Here is an 18,674-nt window from a genome sequence, read left to right as displayed (position 1 = left end):
GCCTCCAGAAGAAACTCGAACCCACGCATAGATGGGGACCCACACACACGCACATATGCACTTACATGCACATACATATGTACTTACACCCAAACATATTCACTCACACACGTGTACAGGTATACTCACACACATAGAGGAACATATGCACTCACACGCAAATATATTCACTTGCACACATGTACATATATACACATACATGTGTGCACACAAACAAATGCACTCACACGCCCATATGTAGTTACACACGCATATGCACTCATACACACAAACATGTACTCACACATACATACATGTATGCACACACATGCACACTCAGACACACAGGCACAAGAAATAGCATGACTACAAGCAAACTTTAATTCTCAATATCAACTTTCATACTACATATCCACTCGGAATGATTCTCTTATGTCCCTCTGGCTCCCTGTTCCCTGCGGCCCCTCCTTGGCCCTGACAACGGAAATCCTGACCACATCACATGCACTTCCCTCTCTGTAACCAGTCCTGCCGCATTACCAGCAATGGCAGCGGAGATTTTCCATTTTTAGGATTGTATAGTTCCTTCCATTTGCTTTTTCAACACCCCATACCCTCTACCCCTTCCAGATATACATGAACTCTGACCCAAACTAGGGATCAAATAATGTCCACCAAAGCCGGTGTTCTAGTCACATAGGCTAACAAAACTCTCCAGTCACATCAACACAACGCCTTGCATTTGACTCGACACCCTAAAGAGCAAGTACTTAAAATGTGAACTCATGTTACTTAGTCACAATGCATTTCACTTCCATTCCCAGTCAATATATGGATGAGAGAGAGAGGACTTTATCAGTATCAAGCTAGATCTCACCAGTGACAGGAAAATATGGATTTTTATTTTTATTTGTTTATTTGAGAGCAACAGACAGAGAAAGAGGGAGAGAGATGAATGGGCACGCCAGGGCCTCCAGCCACTGCCAACAAACTCCAGACGCGTGTGACCCCTTGTGCATCTGTTTAACATGGGTCCTGGGGAACCGAGCCTCGAACCGGGGTCCTTAGGCTTCACAGGCAAGCGCTTAACCGCTAAGCCATGTCTCCAGTCCGAAAATCATTTTTTTTTTAAACCAAGACACACTTAGGACCAAAGACCTAATTCCCATGAGCCTGAAAGAGTCAGTGTGTGTGTGTTTTAAGAGTTAATGTGTTTGAGGAAGGATATGTTTTCCCTGCTTCCATGATAGGATCTAATCTGGTGAAGCATACATTAGTTAAGAGGGTAAAAAACAAAGGCAGCTCTCAAGGATATTACAATAGATTAAGTTTCCTTGCTGTTTATTTGTATTGTTAAGGCATAAAGAGGATGACAGAGTTGATAATTTCCTGGCATACTCGTCGTTCAAGCTAGAAGCGTTGTAAGCATGAAAATAAAGCCAAGTGGAAAATTATCAGGGAATATGATGGCATTGAATGAAGAGTCCCAGGTTTGTCAAAGTCACAAAGGTTCATGACGTTGGAGGTGTGTTTCTTTCCTAATGCCTCCTTTTCCCACTACAAATCAAAAGTGAAGTCCGCGGTAACCTGACGGACCCACACTCCGGAGCAATGCATGCTGGTTCGGGGACAACATTTGCCTTTATAAATCTGTTCCTCCTTTGATTCCCTGGCTCTTCTTTGTTTTTTTTTTTCTTTTTTTTGAGAAAACTCCTTTATTCAGAAAAGAGGCAACATTTGCCCCAGTTTTCAATATCTCAGACTGACTTTTTAACAACCCAAAAATGCTGTTTGTTTTCTGTCGGCAGAGCCTGAAGCAAGACAATGATGTAAGCGAGAGGAGAGAGGGGGTCGCTCAGTCAAGCCCGGTGCCTCCCGTGCTTAATGGTTAATCACCCAACACCAGCCTCAGCAACTGTTGACACAAAATAGGTGGAGATCAGGTCTGTGCAAGCAGAAAATACCAGAAAGGCAAACTATATGTAAACATACTCAAGACAGATTTGACAAGAATAGGCCTAAACCGGACTTGCTAGGAAATGACTGACATTGCATAGCTTCGCTGCCCCTCAGAGCTGAGGCTTTTCCCCTTGCAAAGCTCCTCTGAGGAGACAAAGGGTAACATTAAAAACTCAAATACGTTTATAGACGTCAGCTGAGACATGTGTCCCTTGCGTCACGTAATGCGGGTTTCAAGTCTGCTCGTACATGCAGGATGTCTGTAATGCAATACAGGTCTTCCACCTACAACCGGACTGGAGCCAAATGAGAAAGAAGGAAGAAAAAGGAAGAAACAAAGCAGCAGTTTGCACACACAACCACACTTCATAAAGTTACTTCTCCTGACCTGTAAAACTCACGCAAAGAAGCAAAGGGATGATGCTAAACAGCCTTTTAATCTCTAACTGACACCTGGCAATCCATTACTCAGAGATTATTAATGTGCCCACTAAAAAGTTTGTCATGTACAAAATTGCTGGAGAAGAAGATTGAATGCCTGAGGAAAAAAACAAATTTTGCTATACAATAACTTCAGAAATTCCAAGCCTATTATTTGTCATGCCCTTCATAGACTCCTAGCATGCTGCTAGAAACAGCTGATTTATCTTTATTACAAATTCTAAAATGACAGCGCACATGCTTTTCCTGTCTGGTGACAATGTTTAATTTCATCTAGTTTTTATTTTACAGTGTTTGATTTGCTTATTTAAGATAAAAAGAAGTAGCAACTTTTTAATTTTCCCATTTGTCTTTTTATGAAAGGGCTTCCTTCCCCTCCCCCCTCCCCCACACACCCCATTCCTGGGGAGAGCAGATGGAGTTGGATCTGTTTCAGAACATTCGCTCCTTTCTCCTTGGTGCACCTTACCACCCAGTCTAGAATATTAGAGCCGTCCAGTGACAGCACCCGTCTACTTTGAAGTACAGGAAGCTGAGCCCATGGAGATAAAGTGACCGGCGCAAGGACACGCACACCCTTGGTAAGGAATGAGCCGGGCAGGCCTGAGCAGACTCCTCCTCTTCCTCTCCTGGTCCTGAGTCAGTGCTGTGCTGTTGGGAGGTTCTTTCCCACTCAGGTGCCCCACGGTGACGTCTTGTTCCACAGGCCTGCGTGACACTCACTCCAAGAGCTGCTTTGCCTCTCTAACCAGACACTTGCACCGAGACACTGAAGGAGAACAGCCAGTCGGGCTTGATGAAGGCTTGTGACAAGTACTGCTGGCGTGTAACCATCCCCCCACCAACCCCGCTGTTGGGGTTACTACCTTGAAGGGGATCATGGGTACTCAGAAACACGGTGCTTACCATGGAGTCAGCGCTCTAACCCACTCAGCTCTGAGCTTTACTGGAGGGTCAGGGAACAAAGTTAAAGGGCCCCAAATCCTTGTGAGGAGGGGTTGCACCCTTGGCTTCAGGCTTGGTAATGCTCATCCTCCTAAACGCTCCAGTGCTGCCAGCTCCTGCTGGCTGGGGGAGAAGCAGCATTTGGACTTTCAGGTGTGTATTCCCACATCTCAGAACTTCCTCTCTCCTACTGAGGTCCCATGGTGGAAGGGGCCGAGGCTTCCACCCACAACATTCAACCAATGCCAACTGTTTCCTAAGGGTTTTCCATCTTTATCAGTATTAAGGATGTGGTTTTATACGGAGGGGAAAGGTTCTGAGCAAGCCTATGGCGTGAGCCATCATGCACAGCGAATGGTCTTCAGTCATTTTCAAAGAGGATTGTTTGCTGGGATTTTTTTAAAATCTGCAAACAAAAGCAGTGTCTCCGTTGAACTCCTAAAACTCTCTGACATGACAATACCTGATGGTTTCTGAGTTCACAGCTCTCTGCCCGGCAAGCTATCCACTCAGTTTTCCTAATAACACCCTGCCTGTCTGGAATCTGGCCAGCCTGATCTCAAGGCAATATGCAAGCTAAACATTTTTGACTGATTTCCATATTTTCTTGTGAGCAACTAGACAGTATTTTATCTAGTGAGTATAACTGACTGCTATAATCTAAACCCAGAATAAGTGCCTGTAAAGGTAATTTTATTAGAATTGACACTCAAGGTGAAAAGCGCAGCAACTAACTGAGGCTTAAAGAACAACATATTCTGAAATGTTCTGGGGAGTTAGTCTATTTATATTCCTCCTTCATTGTAAAACACTGCACCTGTTACTCCATTGATCAATTAGGAAGTCTATTTTAAATGTAGGTTACACTGCAGTTCTCAAGGGACAAAGTTAAGCCAGCTGTGTAATAAAATTACTTTTTGTGTGTAAAGTTGTTCCATTCCCCAGATGACTTCCAGCCAGGGAAAGCCACTACGCCGCGGACTTTCAGTCGAACCAGTGTTTCCTGCACTGTGCGCTGCTGGGCTTGGTTTTGTTTTGTTCTACATGTTTCCCTTGCCTTTATGTCAGGCCTCTGCTTAGCTTATTGACAGAACAGTCTGTGCCTAATCTGTAAACAACGTTTGTAAACTGTATTATTAAATCATGTTGGAGGAAAATGCAGAACAATCCTTTGAAACCCTATGACCCGTATTGATTTTTAGATCACAGAAGTTGAAAGGATAATTTGAAGCTGTTTGAACGTTTACACTTAATAAGAACCTGTGCTTATAGGATCTTTGATTACTTATGAAAGTATGTGTTGCATTATTACTATGACTCAGAAAGAAATTCGACCTTTAAGTGGTCAAGTTTTTATTATAATAAAGATTGTATTTAAAAAAAATAAGTTTACATTCTTACTTGCCTTTGGTATAAGTCTCTAAGGATAACATATCTTTTTTAAAAATATATTTATTTATTTATCTGAGAGAGAGAGAAGCAGAGATAGAGAATGGGCATGCCAGGGTCTTCCAGCCACTGCAAATGAATTCCAGATGCATGTGCTACCTTGTGCATCTGACTTACTTGGGTCCTGGGGAGTTAAACCTGGGTCCTTAGGCTTCACAGACAAGCTCTGTAACCACTAACCCATCTCCCCAGCCCAATAACATATCTTTTACCCCAAGTGGCAGGAAATGGGAAGAGTTGTCTAAATGCTGGGCCAGTCTGGGGAGCAGTAAGTGAAGGAACACTGAAAATCTGGTATGTAATTTAAGCCTGATTTATGTAATTTAAGTACTGAGTACAGTAGTTCTGACCTGCGTCATATCAAATGGTAGAATGTTGTATGTTGTTTTGTAAACCCAGCTAGCTGTTAGGCAGGTATTTTTCTCTCTATACACATGCCTTAGCTCATCGATCCTATATATATTTTTGCACCTATAATTCATATTGTCTTCTCAGAGAGTCAGAGGATAATTTTCTAATATCAACCCTTATACTGGGAAAGCATGTGGATGAAAAGTAGTAAACAAAGAAATGAAAATGTACTAATGTACATAGACTAGAAATCTACTATGGCCACATTATTTGAAGTTCCTAGTAACTATGATACAATTAATTATAAGACATAAGATTGCAACACAGGGAATTCTCTGGTCTGCAATTCTGGAGTAAAGATATGTATGTTTTTTTTTTTTAATTTAACCACTCTGCAGTCTTATTTTCAGAAAAAAACATTCGGTCTGTTCAGAAGAAAGAACTTGTGTGAGTGTTGATCCATGTGTGTGTGCATGCATGGGCTTTTAAAAGCTCTGCCTGTATGTTTAAAAATGAAAATAACCTGGGCTGGAGAGATGGCTTAGCGGTTAAGCACTTGCCCGTGAAGCCTAAGGACCCCGGTTCGAGGCTCGGTTCCCCAGGTCCCATGTTAGCCAGATGCACAAGGGGGTGCACACGTCTGGAGTTCGTTTGCAGAGGCTGGAAGCCCCGGCGCACCCATTCTCTCTTTCTCTCTCCCTGTATCTGTCTTTCTCTCTGTGTCTGTTGCTCTCAAATAAATAAATAAATAATTTAAAAAAATGAAAATAACCATGTAAATGACCTCCATATTCATACTGCTTTCACAGTGAGGGATCAGAAGTGTTTATTACAATGAGAAGACACAAAAGAAAGTGCCTAAATGTTACTTTTTCCATTTGGGGGCATTAAGGCATAGAGGAGGAAGAATAAAAATCTTAGGGTCCCAGTTACAGTTCAGACAGGATGGTGTTGTGGGTTGAACTCTACCCTAGCACACTTGGGATATCAGGTTGACTTGTTTCTTTGTTTTTGGTTTTGGTTTTGTTGTTTTGAGGTAGGGTCTCACTCTAGGCTAGGCTGACCTGGAATTCACTGTTTTCTCAGGGTGGCCTCAAACTCACAGCAATCCTCCTACCTCTGCCTCCTGAGTGCTGGGATTAAAGGCGTGCACTGCCATGCCTGGCTTTCAGGTTCAATTTTTAAAAAAACATTCTAAGTTAATAATTTGAGTTAAAATATTTTTATCTGATTGGCATAATTGCCTCCAAACTGTATTAGCATAGATTTAGTCTACAATATGTTATTTAATAAATTTTACATTCCATCCTAGGTCCCAATTGCTAGCCATTTTAAGATCCTTTCTCTCGGTCTTGATTCTGACAAAGAGACTAACTTGTCACAATGACATTTTATTCCATTGTCTCATCATCAAATCCACCCTGTTATTTTACATTGAAATTTTCTTCTTTGCCCCCATTTGCCAATGTAGGTGAGACTTAGTTAGCTGAGGTAGGAAGCATATATCACTTTTGACAATTAAAAGGTGTAAAATGAGTTCAGTGGTAGAGTCAAGGAAACATAACAATGGCCTGAACTTCTCCCATTTCTCAGTCAATGCCTCACTGAAAGCTGCATCAGCCAGGGTTCCTACAAAAAGCTTACAACTTGACATGAGTTTATATTTTTCACTTACATATTACACACTTCAATACATTATGTTGCTGCCAATAATTATGACTGATCTACACCCAACTTGCCCTTCAGGATTTTATGAAACCTCTTCAACAATGACTCATAGTTCATGCAAAAATGTACATGTGTGTTAACAAGTTTTAAGAAATCCAAGAAGAAATACACATTTTACAGGTATAATTAAGTGAAGTGAAGGGGAAATCCTAACACACTAATGATGCTTTTTTAAAAAATTATTTCTAGTAGAAAATGACATCATGAATTGATGCTCTCTATAAAAAAGGGCTCTAATAAAGGGTTTTTTAAATATTTTATTTTTGTTTACTTATTTATGAGAGAGAATGGGCATGCCAGGGCTTCTAGCCACTGCAATCAAACTCTAGGCATGTGCCACCATGTGCATCTGGCTTATGTGGGTTCTGGAGAATCAAACTTGTGTACTTAAGCTTCACAGGCAAGTGCCTTAAATGCTAAGCCATCTTTCCAGGCAATAATAAATACATTTATTTACAAGCTTTCCAAAGCACTTCATGTGTGTTTTTATAACAATACAGTAAAATGAAAACCATTCCATGGTGTCTCTGCTTTGCAGTTTTCAAATGGGCCATGATTTAAAATTCTATTATATCTGCATGTCTCCAATTTCTCTCATGTTTCCAATTTTTGTGCCATATTTCCTAATCAAAGCCTATAGAAAAACATATTTACCAGATTCTTCAAAAGAGAAAGTTTGTGGCTGGAGAGATAGCTCAGCAGTTAAGGTGCCTGCCTGTAAAGCCTAATGAGCTGTGTTCGACACCCCAGTACCCATGTAAGCAAGATGCACAAAATGGCACATGCATCTGGAATTCTTTGGCAGTGGCAAGAGGTCCAGGTGTGTGCATTTTCTCTCTTTCTCTCTCTCTCTGTATCCATTTCTCTCTTTGCTTTCCAATTAATAAATAAATAAATATTTTAAAAAGAGAAAGTTTGGGTGAATATTTAAAGATTAAAATTTGAATGAAACATGAAAATGTCATTATTCATGACATATAAAGAAAACAAGACATCTTACATCATCAACTTACTTTGTGGACATTTTTTTATAGCAAATAAAGTTGTTTTGAAGGGTGGACACAATTGACAAATATAAAACAATGAGGAAGCCAGGCGTGCCATGAATGAGCTCAAGGCCACCCTGAGACTGCATAGAGAATTCCAGGTCAGCCTGGGCTACAGTGAAACTCTACCTCAGAAAAAACCAAACAACTAAAAAATAAAATTAGAAACCAGTGAGGGGCAGTGAAGAGCTACTTCTAACTCACGCAGAGAGATAAGACATGGGCCACACTGGCGGGCAGCCCATGATCACGTTTCTATCCCCAGTAATGAACAAGAGTGGTTTTTAACTTGCCCATTGAATGGATTGAATAGCAGCTCAAAACTTGAAATCTACATACCCACTGAAACATTATTCTATAGTGATAGAATCTTTTAAAGGCTTCTAACTGCAAAAGTGAGGAAATCAAATGTGATCACTGACTGATGGACGCTGTGCCTGCAATGGAGGGAAAGGACAGTGAACGTGACATTGCTCTCCTGGCCCTGCCTCCGCAGGAAGCGTCCCACCAGATGACATGCAGAAGCCGGTCTGCTCTGGTATTCCTTCTCCAGTAACTGTGTTTGTGAGTAGACTTTGTTGGCAACACGGAAGAGGAAGAGGGGTGCTGGGTATTGTGTGTGGGCAGCAGACAGGGTCTCTCACGACAGCTGCCACTCCTCTCACAGGAGAACATTTCCAAGGGGCACGCGACTTTTCAACAGTCTCCACTGCATTAAGACTGCCTCCCCTGGGCTGGAGAGATGGGTCAGCAGTTAAAGGCACTTGTTTGCAAAGCTTAGACAATGATGGCCTGGGCCCGAGTCCCCAGTACCCATGTAAATAGCCAGATGTACAAGGTACTGTATGTGTCTGGTGTTCATTTGCAGTAGCAAGAGGTCCTGGTGCACCTGTATATTCACTTTCTCACTTGGAGTCTGCCTCTTTCTCACTCTTTCTCTGTCTCTCACTCTCTTGTGTGTCTTTAATAAATAAGCAGTATATATTTTTTAAGGATTTTGCTTTTATTTATTTATTAATTAGAGACAGAGATAAGAAGAGAGAGAGAGTGAGAATGGGCACACCAGGGCCTCTAGCCACTGAAAACGGAACTCCAGAAGCATGTGCCCCCTTGTGCATGTGGCTAACGTGGGACCTGGAGAATCGAACCAGGGTCCTTAGGCTTCAAAGGAATGTGCCTTAACTGTTAAGCCATCTCTCCAGCCCCAAGTAACATATTTTTAAATATGTTATTTTATTTATTTATTTGACAGAGAAATAGGGAGGGGGAAAGAGAGAGAGAGAGAATGGGCTTTCCAAGGCCTCCAGCCCCAGCAAACTCCAGACGCCTGCGCCCCTTGTGCACCTGGCTTATGTGGGTCCTGGGTAATTGAACCTGGGTCCTTTTGGCTTTGCAGGCAAACACCTTTAACCACTAAGCCATCCCTCTGGCCCTTTTTTAAAAAAATATTTTATTTTATTTATTTGACAGAGAAAGAGGGAGGGGGAGAGATACTTTTAAAGACGACTCTGTCTCCATCAGTTTAAGCACACATTAATATAGGAGAGCATCTGAAGCTGAGAGCCTCTTTCTGACATGACCCAGGGTCTCTGAAAGCCAGCATTCAAATCTGCAGTATCACTAGTCATGGTGACTAAAATACAAGAGCAGATGAAAAATAAGCAAACAAACAACAACAACAAAATAACAACCCGCAGTAGTGAGTGGCAGACTTCGTGGTAACACATTTAGATATTGGGGCCTTGGGTGGGCTCCCTATCCACTAACTTCTGGGGCTGCCCCGTGGGTCTCTGAAAGCGGTGCTAAGGTCACAGAAACTGATAACCTTTACAAATGATGCTCGTGTGAGTCTGTGCCTTGCAGATAGTGCACTTCGTAAATTAATCCTCCAAAGGCAAATATATTGTAAGTAGCTTGTTATCTCTCAAATACTAAATTGAAGAATACATGGGATTATATTGACAGAAATTACATTCTCCATAATGGAGTTTAATACATCTGAAATCTCTCCCAGGGTCTCTCAGGCCCTCTAACAGAGAAAGGTCTGTTAATGTAGGTGCAGTGGACATCAAGAACAAATTTATTCACAGAATGGATTAGGCCATGTAATCAGAGATTCTGGAATATTAATCTTTGATACTTATTTAAACAGAAAGAAATACTTCAGGCTGCAAATTGGCATTCCCAGTTCACCCTCTTCCCCACTCAGGTTTTGGGCTTTTTCTGGATTTTACTTCAAAGAGGATAAGATTTCTCCATTTTAAACACTGATCTAAAAATATTAGGACAATTAATTAGATACACTTAGTTTTAGAGGATATTGGATTTCGATACACTTTAAATATGACACTAGCCCTTGGTAATTATTAAAACTTGGCTTTCAGCACACTCACAAAGGACAATAAATCATACTTTCTCAAAGCCCCATGGCCAGGCTGTTACACATTAAAAAGTCAGAAGATTGTTGGCTAAGTATTCTGACACATAACCTCAGTTTTGCCCCAAATCGGACTTTATACTTTATTTAGCAGCAGAATTGCATTGCCCTGAAACACAAGTTTTCAAGAGCTTTAAATAGAAATAGAAATATTTTTTTTTCCTTCCACTTGTTTGAGAGATAAGCAAACGGGGGAGACCAAAATTTAACTGAACTTAATTTTTCCATCAATTTTATAGTGGTAAGTGATGGTGGACTTTCTTCTTTCATAGCAAATAGGATAGCAACTCTATTGATTATGTTGAAAGAGGAAAAGCCAGAGAAAAATAATGCCATTTCAGAGTCACAGTAATCATGAATCAATTGCACCCTCATTCTATGCATAAACCCTGTCAACGGATAATGTGGGTGGAAGGCCACACATTTTTATTTTCTGTACCAGAAAGTGCTCATCCACATCAGCCTGTGCTTTCACCTTTGGATAAACAGGTCACTGGGGGGAGTGGCAGCAAGGGGTGCGGCTTTTCATGCCAGGCATTAGCTGCACTTTCCCAGAGGGAAGGCAGACTATGTATAAACATGAAACGAAATTACTCACCAATTGTTCACTTGAAGGATGGTGAGTCCCGTGTCTTGTGCCAACTGCTTTTTCTGTTCTTCAGAAGGATAAGGGTGCTGAAAGAGATCAACAAAGGTATGTGTTCAGCAGGCAATGTTTAGGCCATTTTGTCAATAACCTGAGTGTCTAGTGAAGTCTATAATTAAAGGTAAAAATGCGGAGGTGTGTCACTCTTATTAATGGAATACTACATCATCTAATTAATGGCAGCAAAAGACAAGGCAATTACAAAGATTAGTGAAGTGTATAAATAGCTACTTAGGGTACTTGTAGAATCTTGATACTGAGTTTATCCTTTAACAAGTTTATTTGTTGCAAGTCTAGAGACTTTAATATGCTTTCTGTATTTTATAAAATTAAAGCAAAGGCAACCTGTTTTTTTTTAATTTTTATTTATTTATTTTTAACCATCTGGAAGAACACCACTATGCTTTAATGGCGTCATGGACCTGTACACTTTGAAAGAACTCGTCTAGACAACCAGCTCAGCTGAGGTCACCAGGTTGAATGACATCCTTCTCCTTCCATTAATGCCTCAGTACAGGTTGGACGTATTATTAAAATAAAGTAAAAGTGTTTTATTTACAAGCCTATTTATTGTAGCTATTCAGCCAAACACAACCAACCCAAATGTGACAATTAATCTTCAGTGTCCCTTCAATGGGATCTAGAATCATTTGTGAGACACAACTCTGGGTGGGTATGTGAGGGCTTCCCAGAGATGAGCTGAGCAGAGAAGCTCGGCCCTAAATGTACGCAGCACTGTCTGATGGGCTTGGGGCTTATACTGAATGAAAAGTGGAGAATGAGGGCCAGAGAGGGGGCTTAGCAGTTAAGGAGCTCGCCTGCAAAGCCAAAGGACCTACGTTTGATTGCCCAGGACCCACATTAAGCCACATGTACAAGGAGGTGCATGCATCTGAAGTTCATTTGCAGCAGCTGGAGGCCCTGCAATGCCCATTTTCTCTATCTATCTATCTATCTATCTATCTATCTATCTATCTATCTATCTATCTATCTATCTTTCTATCTATCTGTCTGTCTATGTGTCATCTATCTCTCTATCTATCTATCTATCTACCTCTTTCAGTCCCAAATAAATAAGCAATAAATAAAATATATGTTTTTATTTTTAGAAATATTTTATTTTTATTTATTTGACAGAGAAAGGGGGGAGAGAGAGAGAGAGAAAGAATGGGTGTACCAGGGCCTCCAGCAACTGCAAACGAACTCCAGACACATGTGCCCCTTGCACGTATGGCAACCGTGGGTCATGGGGAATCAAACCTGGGTCCTTTGGCTTTCCAGGCAAATGCCTTAACCCCTAAGCCATCCCTCCAGCTCCAAATATACCTCTCTGTGTCCTACTCCTTGGAGATGTGAGAAGGCGAGGAGCCCAGACCCTGTGCTTCCCCCACGATGCCCTCCACCCCACCCTTTCCCTACCAGGCTGGGCTGCGTCTCCTCAGACTGTGCCCAAATGAACCCTTCCTCCTTTAACTTACTTCTTGTCGCATCACAGCAACGAGAAAAACAGCCAACACGGTATGTTCCCATGTCTATATGCCAACATATGATAAGATTCTGAATACAGGCCAATAGAAGGACAAAGACCAGCAGCTTTGTATGCTAAGAACAAATTCAACCCTGTTCCTCGTGAGGAAGAGCGGGCCAAAAGCAACTTGGAATTCTACTGAAATCAGTTTTTTGGCAGGAACAACTTATCTTCAATCAAGTCTGTCTGAGTTGAAATATACATTTCTAAAGTATGGGAGGAGAGCTGAGGGTGGCGCGTCCATCCACGGGGACACTGGCCAGCTGGAAATGCTGCTTATGTTTAAATTCTCCCAAGATAAAATGGTCTGAGAGTCAGTTCTCCATTGTATATCCACATCATGAATGGGCAAGGGCATCCCAGTTCTCAACTTGACTATCTGTGTCATGGAAACTAAATTCTGGTCTATTGAATGCTAATTAACATAGCCTTTAATCTCATTAATAATGTCTGATTAGATGCTAAAAAGACTTCTTAATGACCATTTCAGCGCTCTTATATGTAAATTGAAATATGTTCTAGGTCTATGCCCATGGGGTATGTTTGTGGAGAGTAGAAATATAGTAATTTTTCCCATAATCATTGTCTTTGATTGTCACTTAGTCAATAAATACACAATTAGAATAAGGCTCTGCTTTCATGGAGTGCATTCCTTTCTCTCAAGAGCTCTGAGTATATTATAGACAGGATGGTAATTAATCCCCATTATATCCCTCTGACTGACATAAATGGAATCTATCACTCCTTTTGTTTTGCAGATGAGCAGAGTAGGCCCAGGAATGGTTGGCCAGCAATGGACAGAGGTCCATGATGCTTCCTCCTCTTCTTCCAAAGTTAGAGCCGTAATTTGACTGAAGGGGGGGGGGGGGTTGGAGGGAGTGAAATCCTTGTACGACAGTCAGCAATGGCCCCATTCAAAACCCTTCAAGCTGGCCTGGAAAGATAGCTTAGCAGTTAAGGGGCTTGCCTGCAAAGCCCAAGGACCAACGTTCAATTCCCTAGAACCCATGTAAGCCAGATGCACAAAGTGGTGCACTCCTAAAGCTCATCTTCAGTGGCTAGAGGCCCTGGTGTGCCAATTCTCTCTCTCTCTCATAAAAAAGTAAGTAAATAAATAAATAAACAAACAAAGCCCTCAAACTGTTAGGTGTAGCAAGTAAGTCCAGCCGCCTTCCAGCCCAGGTACACCTCTGCCTCTCACCCCGGTCCTCACCCTCTGTCCAGCCATACTGTGGTCCCTTCTCCCCCTACAACATACGGAGCTTCATCCTGCCTAATATCCAATGTCACTTTCAGGCTCTGTTCCAAGGTCAAGCTTCCCCACGCTCCTCTCCCACCCCCAACACGCCTCGCGTGCTTCTTTCGTGGCAAGTATTGTCCCCAAAACACTTTTCCTAATTATGAGTTCGCTTGTTACATGTCTTCTCACCCACTTACCAACTTTACACTCCTTGCCTCTCTCTCTTACCATCATCAGAGACTGGGCAAGAACACAACAAGAAATCAGCAACTGTTTATGGAACAGGGAATAACTAGAACTTGCCAAGGTATCTCACACGGATGGTATCCACTCAGATTTGGCACCAACATGAATGGTCAAACCTTGTTTTCTAAAGGCCACATGAAGGGTCAGTAATCACTTTGGGATCTATGACAATATTTTCTTTGCTTCACTTCTTAAAGGGATGCTCATTCACAAATGTATGTAAACGTCCTAAAAACTAAGATCACAATGTAAAGTCAGCCACGGCAACCAATAGTCTCATGACCTGATACTAAACTAAATGCCACCCATTGCCCTCAGGTTTAAGACATAATGCTTATTGTATAAAAGTGTGCCAAACAATCCGTATCAAATGAATCTCTTGTCCTGTGGACAGAATAGCATATTATACTTTTATACAGCAATTCTATGTTTGTGCCAGTTGAAGAATTTCACATAAAAGTGACTTTTAAATTGTATAAGTTATGCTGCCACTTATTAGCTATGAGACTTGGAACAAAGTTTATTAATAGCAATGCTGTCTATTGGACCCCTATAGCCCACTAAAGTTAGTGTTACTCATAGCAGCAGTTCTTCTGGTCTAACCCAACAAAAATTGTAAACAGGACTTGTAACCATATAAGATTTATCATCCAGCTGCTAAAATTGGTTTTCATAAAGTTGTAGACATGTACACATGAAGTTTCTGATTTATAACATTTTCTGTAAATATTCTTTGTAGTTTCCCATGTCCTAGCAAAAGCTCTTCCACCAATTTTTCAAATAGGACTAATAAATATATCTATAGCCCCATTTTAGTAGAGTTGAGTAAGAAGAACAACATTTGCCTGGTCTTGTTGGTTATAACTTAATGTCAAAACCAGAAGTGGAGGGCTGGAGAGATGGCTTAGCGGTTAAGTGCTTGCCTGTGAAGCCTAAGGACCCTGGTTCGAGGTTTGGTTCCTCAGGTCCCACGTTAGCCAGATGCACAAGGGGGCGCACGCGTCTGGAGTTCATTTGCAGAGGCTGGAAGCCCTGGCGTGCCCATTCTCTCTCTCTCCCTCTATCTGTCTTTCTCTCTGTGTCTGTCGCTCTCAAATAAATAAATAAAAAATGAACAAAAAATATTTTAAAAATCCTTTAAAAAAATCAGAAGTAGATAAGAATTAATCTTCATGCCACTTATCTTTAGTTACTCTGAAAATTGAGAGTTGCCACAGTAATTTAGTTGTCCTGTGTTTTTTAAGGACTATTAGTGTGTGCTTCTTTGTGAGCAAGTTTTACCTATAGTCTTATGAAGTAACTGACATTCACATTAAATTTATGCAAGTAGCATCAGAAAAATTTCAAATGGATCATTAAAAACATTTGAATCATTAGAGCTTTGAAGAGTAATGATATAGTCTTTAAAATCTCAGTGTACATTTCAGTTACTGCTTTCCAACAAATTTCATAATTTAAATATCATAAAATCAGAAAGTCTAGTTTTCTTTTCCTGTCACTTTTCATGTGATCTGATCTTAAGTAATTGGGACAAACTGTTTAATTTCATGCAGCATAGTTGCTATGCAGCCTCAAGCTATGGAGACCCAGCACTGTGACTCCATTAAGCAATTTTCAGTTCTTCAGGAAACGTTCTTTATGTAGAAATGAATAAGCATGGACAAAATGCCCCAATAATTTGGCCATTGTTAATCAGTGAAAAGGTGTGCTGAGCAGTAAGGATATAATAAATACTAAATGATTAAATCGAATATTATCAGAAAAGCCATTGCAGAGTATGAGAAACTTGAACACAGAACTTTATACAGTTTAGGCTATCAACAAATTCTTTTTTTTTATTTTTTTTTTCAGGCAAGCCCAACAGAGTGGCCTTTTTCTTTTCTTTTCTTTTCTTTTTAACGGCAGAGAACAAAAACAGCAGTGAAAGTGTGAGAGAAAGTGGCGCCCCAGGGCCTCCAGCCACTGCAATCCAACTCTAGATGTGTGTGCTGCCACTTTGTGCTCATGTGTGACCATGTGTGCTTGCATCAACCTTGTGCTTCTGGCTTATGTGGGATCTGGAGAGTAGAATACAGGTCCTGAGGCTTTGCAGGCAGCGCCCTAAACGCTGAACCGTCTCCCCAGCCCTCAACAATGCTTTGTCCATAGTAGATGAACTGAATGTTTTGGCCCTTCCTTCCTTCCTTCCTTCCTTCCTTCCTTCCTTCCTTCCTTCCTTCCTTTCTTTCTTTTTTTCTTCTTTTTTTTTCTCTTCCTAATGGTTCTTGGCCTCAGTGTACCACAGACTCTCAATTATCTTTACAAACATCTTTAATTTCCCAAAACACTTAAAAGCTGTAACTACATAAAAGTAACTCCACTCAGCTAAAAATTCACAAAGAACTAGGTTTCTAAATGGAAACCCAGGCTGGTTGACTATCTTAAGTCCTAAGCATCTTTAAACTTTTGCACCCAGTATGACTTGTCACCTAGCAGATTGTTTTGAAATGACATGACAAAAGCCCATATGTCATGAGCCAGGCTGCTGTTAAACTTGCTCCACCCTGTGGGTTTCGCCCACAGGGGCAATGAGGGAACTCAACAAGCAAGAGAGCAAAGGGATCCCTGGGGTTAGAGAGGTGGCTCAGCAGTTAAGACACTTGCCTGAGAAGCCTAAGGACCCAAGTTCAATTCCCCAGGACCCACATAAGCCAGATGCACAAAGTGTTCTCTCTCTCTACCTGCCTTGTTCTCAAATTATGTGTGTGTGTGTATAATCCCTGAGAAATTCCATTTTAGGGAGAAAATAGGAAATTCATTCCAAACCACTGTAACTAAGGGCCTAAGTCACCTCTTGCCATTTTCCTAGTTTAAGAAAGATCAGTGAGTTCTTTTACGAAGGACAGATTTACTGTGCTTGCCTGATACACTAATCAACATCATCGCTTTGGGATATCAAAGTAAATTTGACCACAGTCCAACAGATATTGAGGGAGACCTCGCCTTTGCTGTGTGCATTAGCCTTGTGCTATTATCTCTTAAAAGCTTAATTATTTGCAAACAATTGATCAAGATGGGAATTTGAGAAAGGATGTGCAAGGGCCACTGGGAGACCTGCAAGGCATTAAGAGAGCAAAGGAAATTACCTTTAGATCTTACAATAAGAATTAACGATTGGGAAGGGAGAACTTCGTAATAGTAGCTGCAAGGGTTCTGTCTGGAGTGTTTCCCATTTGATCTGCATTAACACCTCAGGAATGAGCGAAAGCCATGAAACAGTGATTATGCCTGGGCAAATCTGACCCTCCCTTCCAAGAGATCAGCCTGCACATGTGTATCAGGCTAGTTTCACTAGAGAGAGGAGAGACGCTGGACTCACAGCGAAAATCGGTAGCTTGTAGGCAGGGGAAGCTCAGCTACAGGCAAGAACCACAACATACCCATAACTATCTCCACCTTCGGCACGGGACTCCTGAGCCATTCACTGCCCTTCATGCGTCTCTGGATGGGCAGGATGTCTTGTCAACAATAACCAAGTGCTGCAAGATTGCCGCATATCTTCATCAGGGAACCACATGAGCCCCTCGAGAATGTGTGGTATATAATGGAAATGAAGAGTGCCTGACAAACATAATCTAAAAATAGTCTGTGCCAAAGCTAAAGTCTAAACTGTCGTTTTTACTAGCCATGAAGAATAGAAGATGACAGAGAGAAAAAAGTTTTTAGAGAAAATAATCTCAGTGCAAGTCCACTTTTATTTATTGAGACTGGCATGGGAGCGAAGGTACTGATGCTGGCGATCTGGTATTTACGAGTTTACAAATATCCTGGAAGAAAATGTATTTACTTAAACAATCGAGCAGACTTTTTCATATGAACAGTACCAGTCCACACAGACGGAAAGTGTCCAGCCTTACATCACAATGATATCCTGGACCAAAGAGACTCCTTTCATCAAAATGTCCACCCTGGCTTCAAATGTGGATGGCCAGACTGTGATGAACTTTATCTTATCTACCCTGGTAACCAAGTTGCAATAATGCCCCCTCCCTCGCTGCCTTGCTCAGTCTAACAGCACAATGTAATGGCAGCAGAAAATTTGAAAATAATCCCGTACAGAGCTCGCTGCCCCTCCTCAAGCCTTAGATTAGTAATTTCTTGTGACACACAGTGCCTCTTACACCTCAGCTGCAAAACAGCTATAACAAAGCAATCGAGGGAGAGGCAATTTCCAAGCAAACTGTTACAAGCTATATTTTAAAAGGTGTAGGATTGGGCACCGGAGGAGCCGACCTAGCAGGAGGAATTATGGCAACTGTCCAATCTAAACCTTATCAAGGCAGTGCTCTGTTGCTTGGCTGGATATGTGGGAAGAACAATTTCAGAACTTCTTTTATCCTTTTTCCCTCCAGCCTCATGTCTCCTCCACAGCGAACTGTAATGCGTTAATATAAGTTGACCTTGAGCTAAACTCTGGTATGTGATTGGAGAGATACTCCCTTTAAGGAAAAAAAGGGCAAAATCGACCATATGGCTTTTAACCATGAGATTTCTAGGCTCTTTTACAACTTTTCAGTTGTACATTTTTGCCACTAGCAAAAAACACTGTGGATCAAAACTAAAATAACCAACTGTGTATATGAGTGCAAAGTAGGTAAGCAAAACCTTGCTAACCTAATATATTGTAGTTGTTTAACCTA

At 41.3% G+C, this 18,674-nt stretch overlaps 1 protein-coding gene across 4 annotated transcripts in view; it reads right to left on the bottom strand.

The window, feature by feature from the left end:
• Positions 1 to 18,674, bottom strand: part of Meis1 (Meis homeobox 1) — a 154,289-nt gene that overhangs the window by 17,452 nt on the left and 118,163 nt on the right. For all 4 annotated transcript variants that reach the window (XM_045137703.1, XM_004660072.2, XM_004660074.2 and 1 more), the window contains exon 9: positions 10,934 to 11,010. In XM_045137703.1, the coding sequence (XP_044993638.1) occupies positions 10,934 to 11,010 (77 nt within the window). The remainder of the gene's footprint in view (positions 1 to 10,933; positions 11,011 to 18,674) is intronic.

The sequence above is a fragment of the Jaculus jaculus genome, chromosome 18 (assembly GCF_020740685.1).
Source record: "Jaculus jaculus isolate mJacJac1 chromosome 18, mJacJac1.mat.Y.cur, whole genome shotgun sequence".
In the NCBI taxonomy this organism is placed as follows: domain Eukaryota; kingdom Metazoa; phylum Chordata; class Mammalia; order Rodentia; family Dipodidae; genus Jaculus; species Jaculus jaculus.
This window is presented reverse-complemented; position numbering and strand designations above follow the sequence as displayed.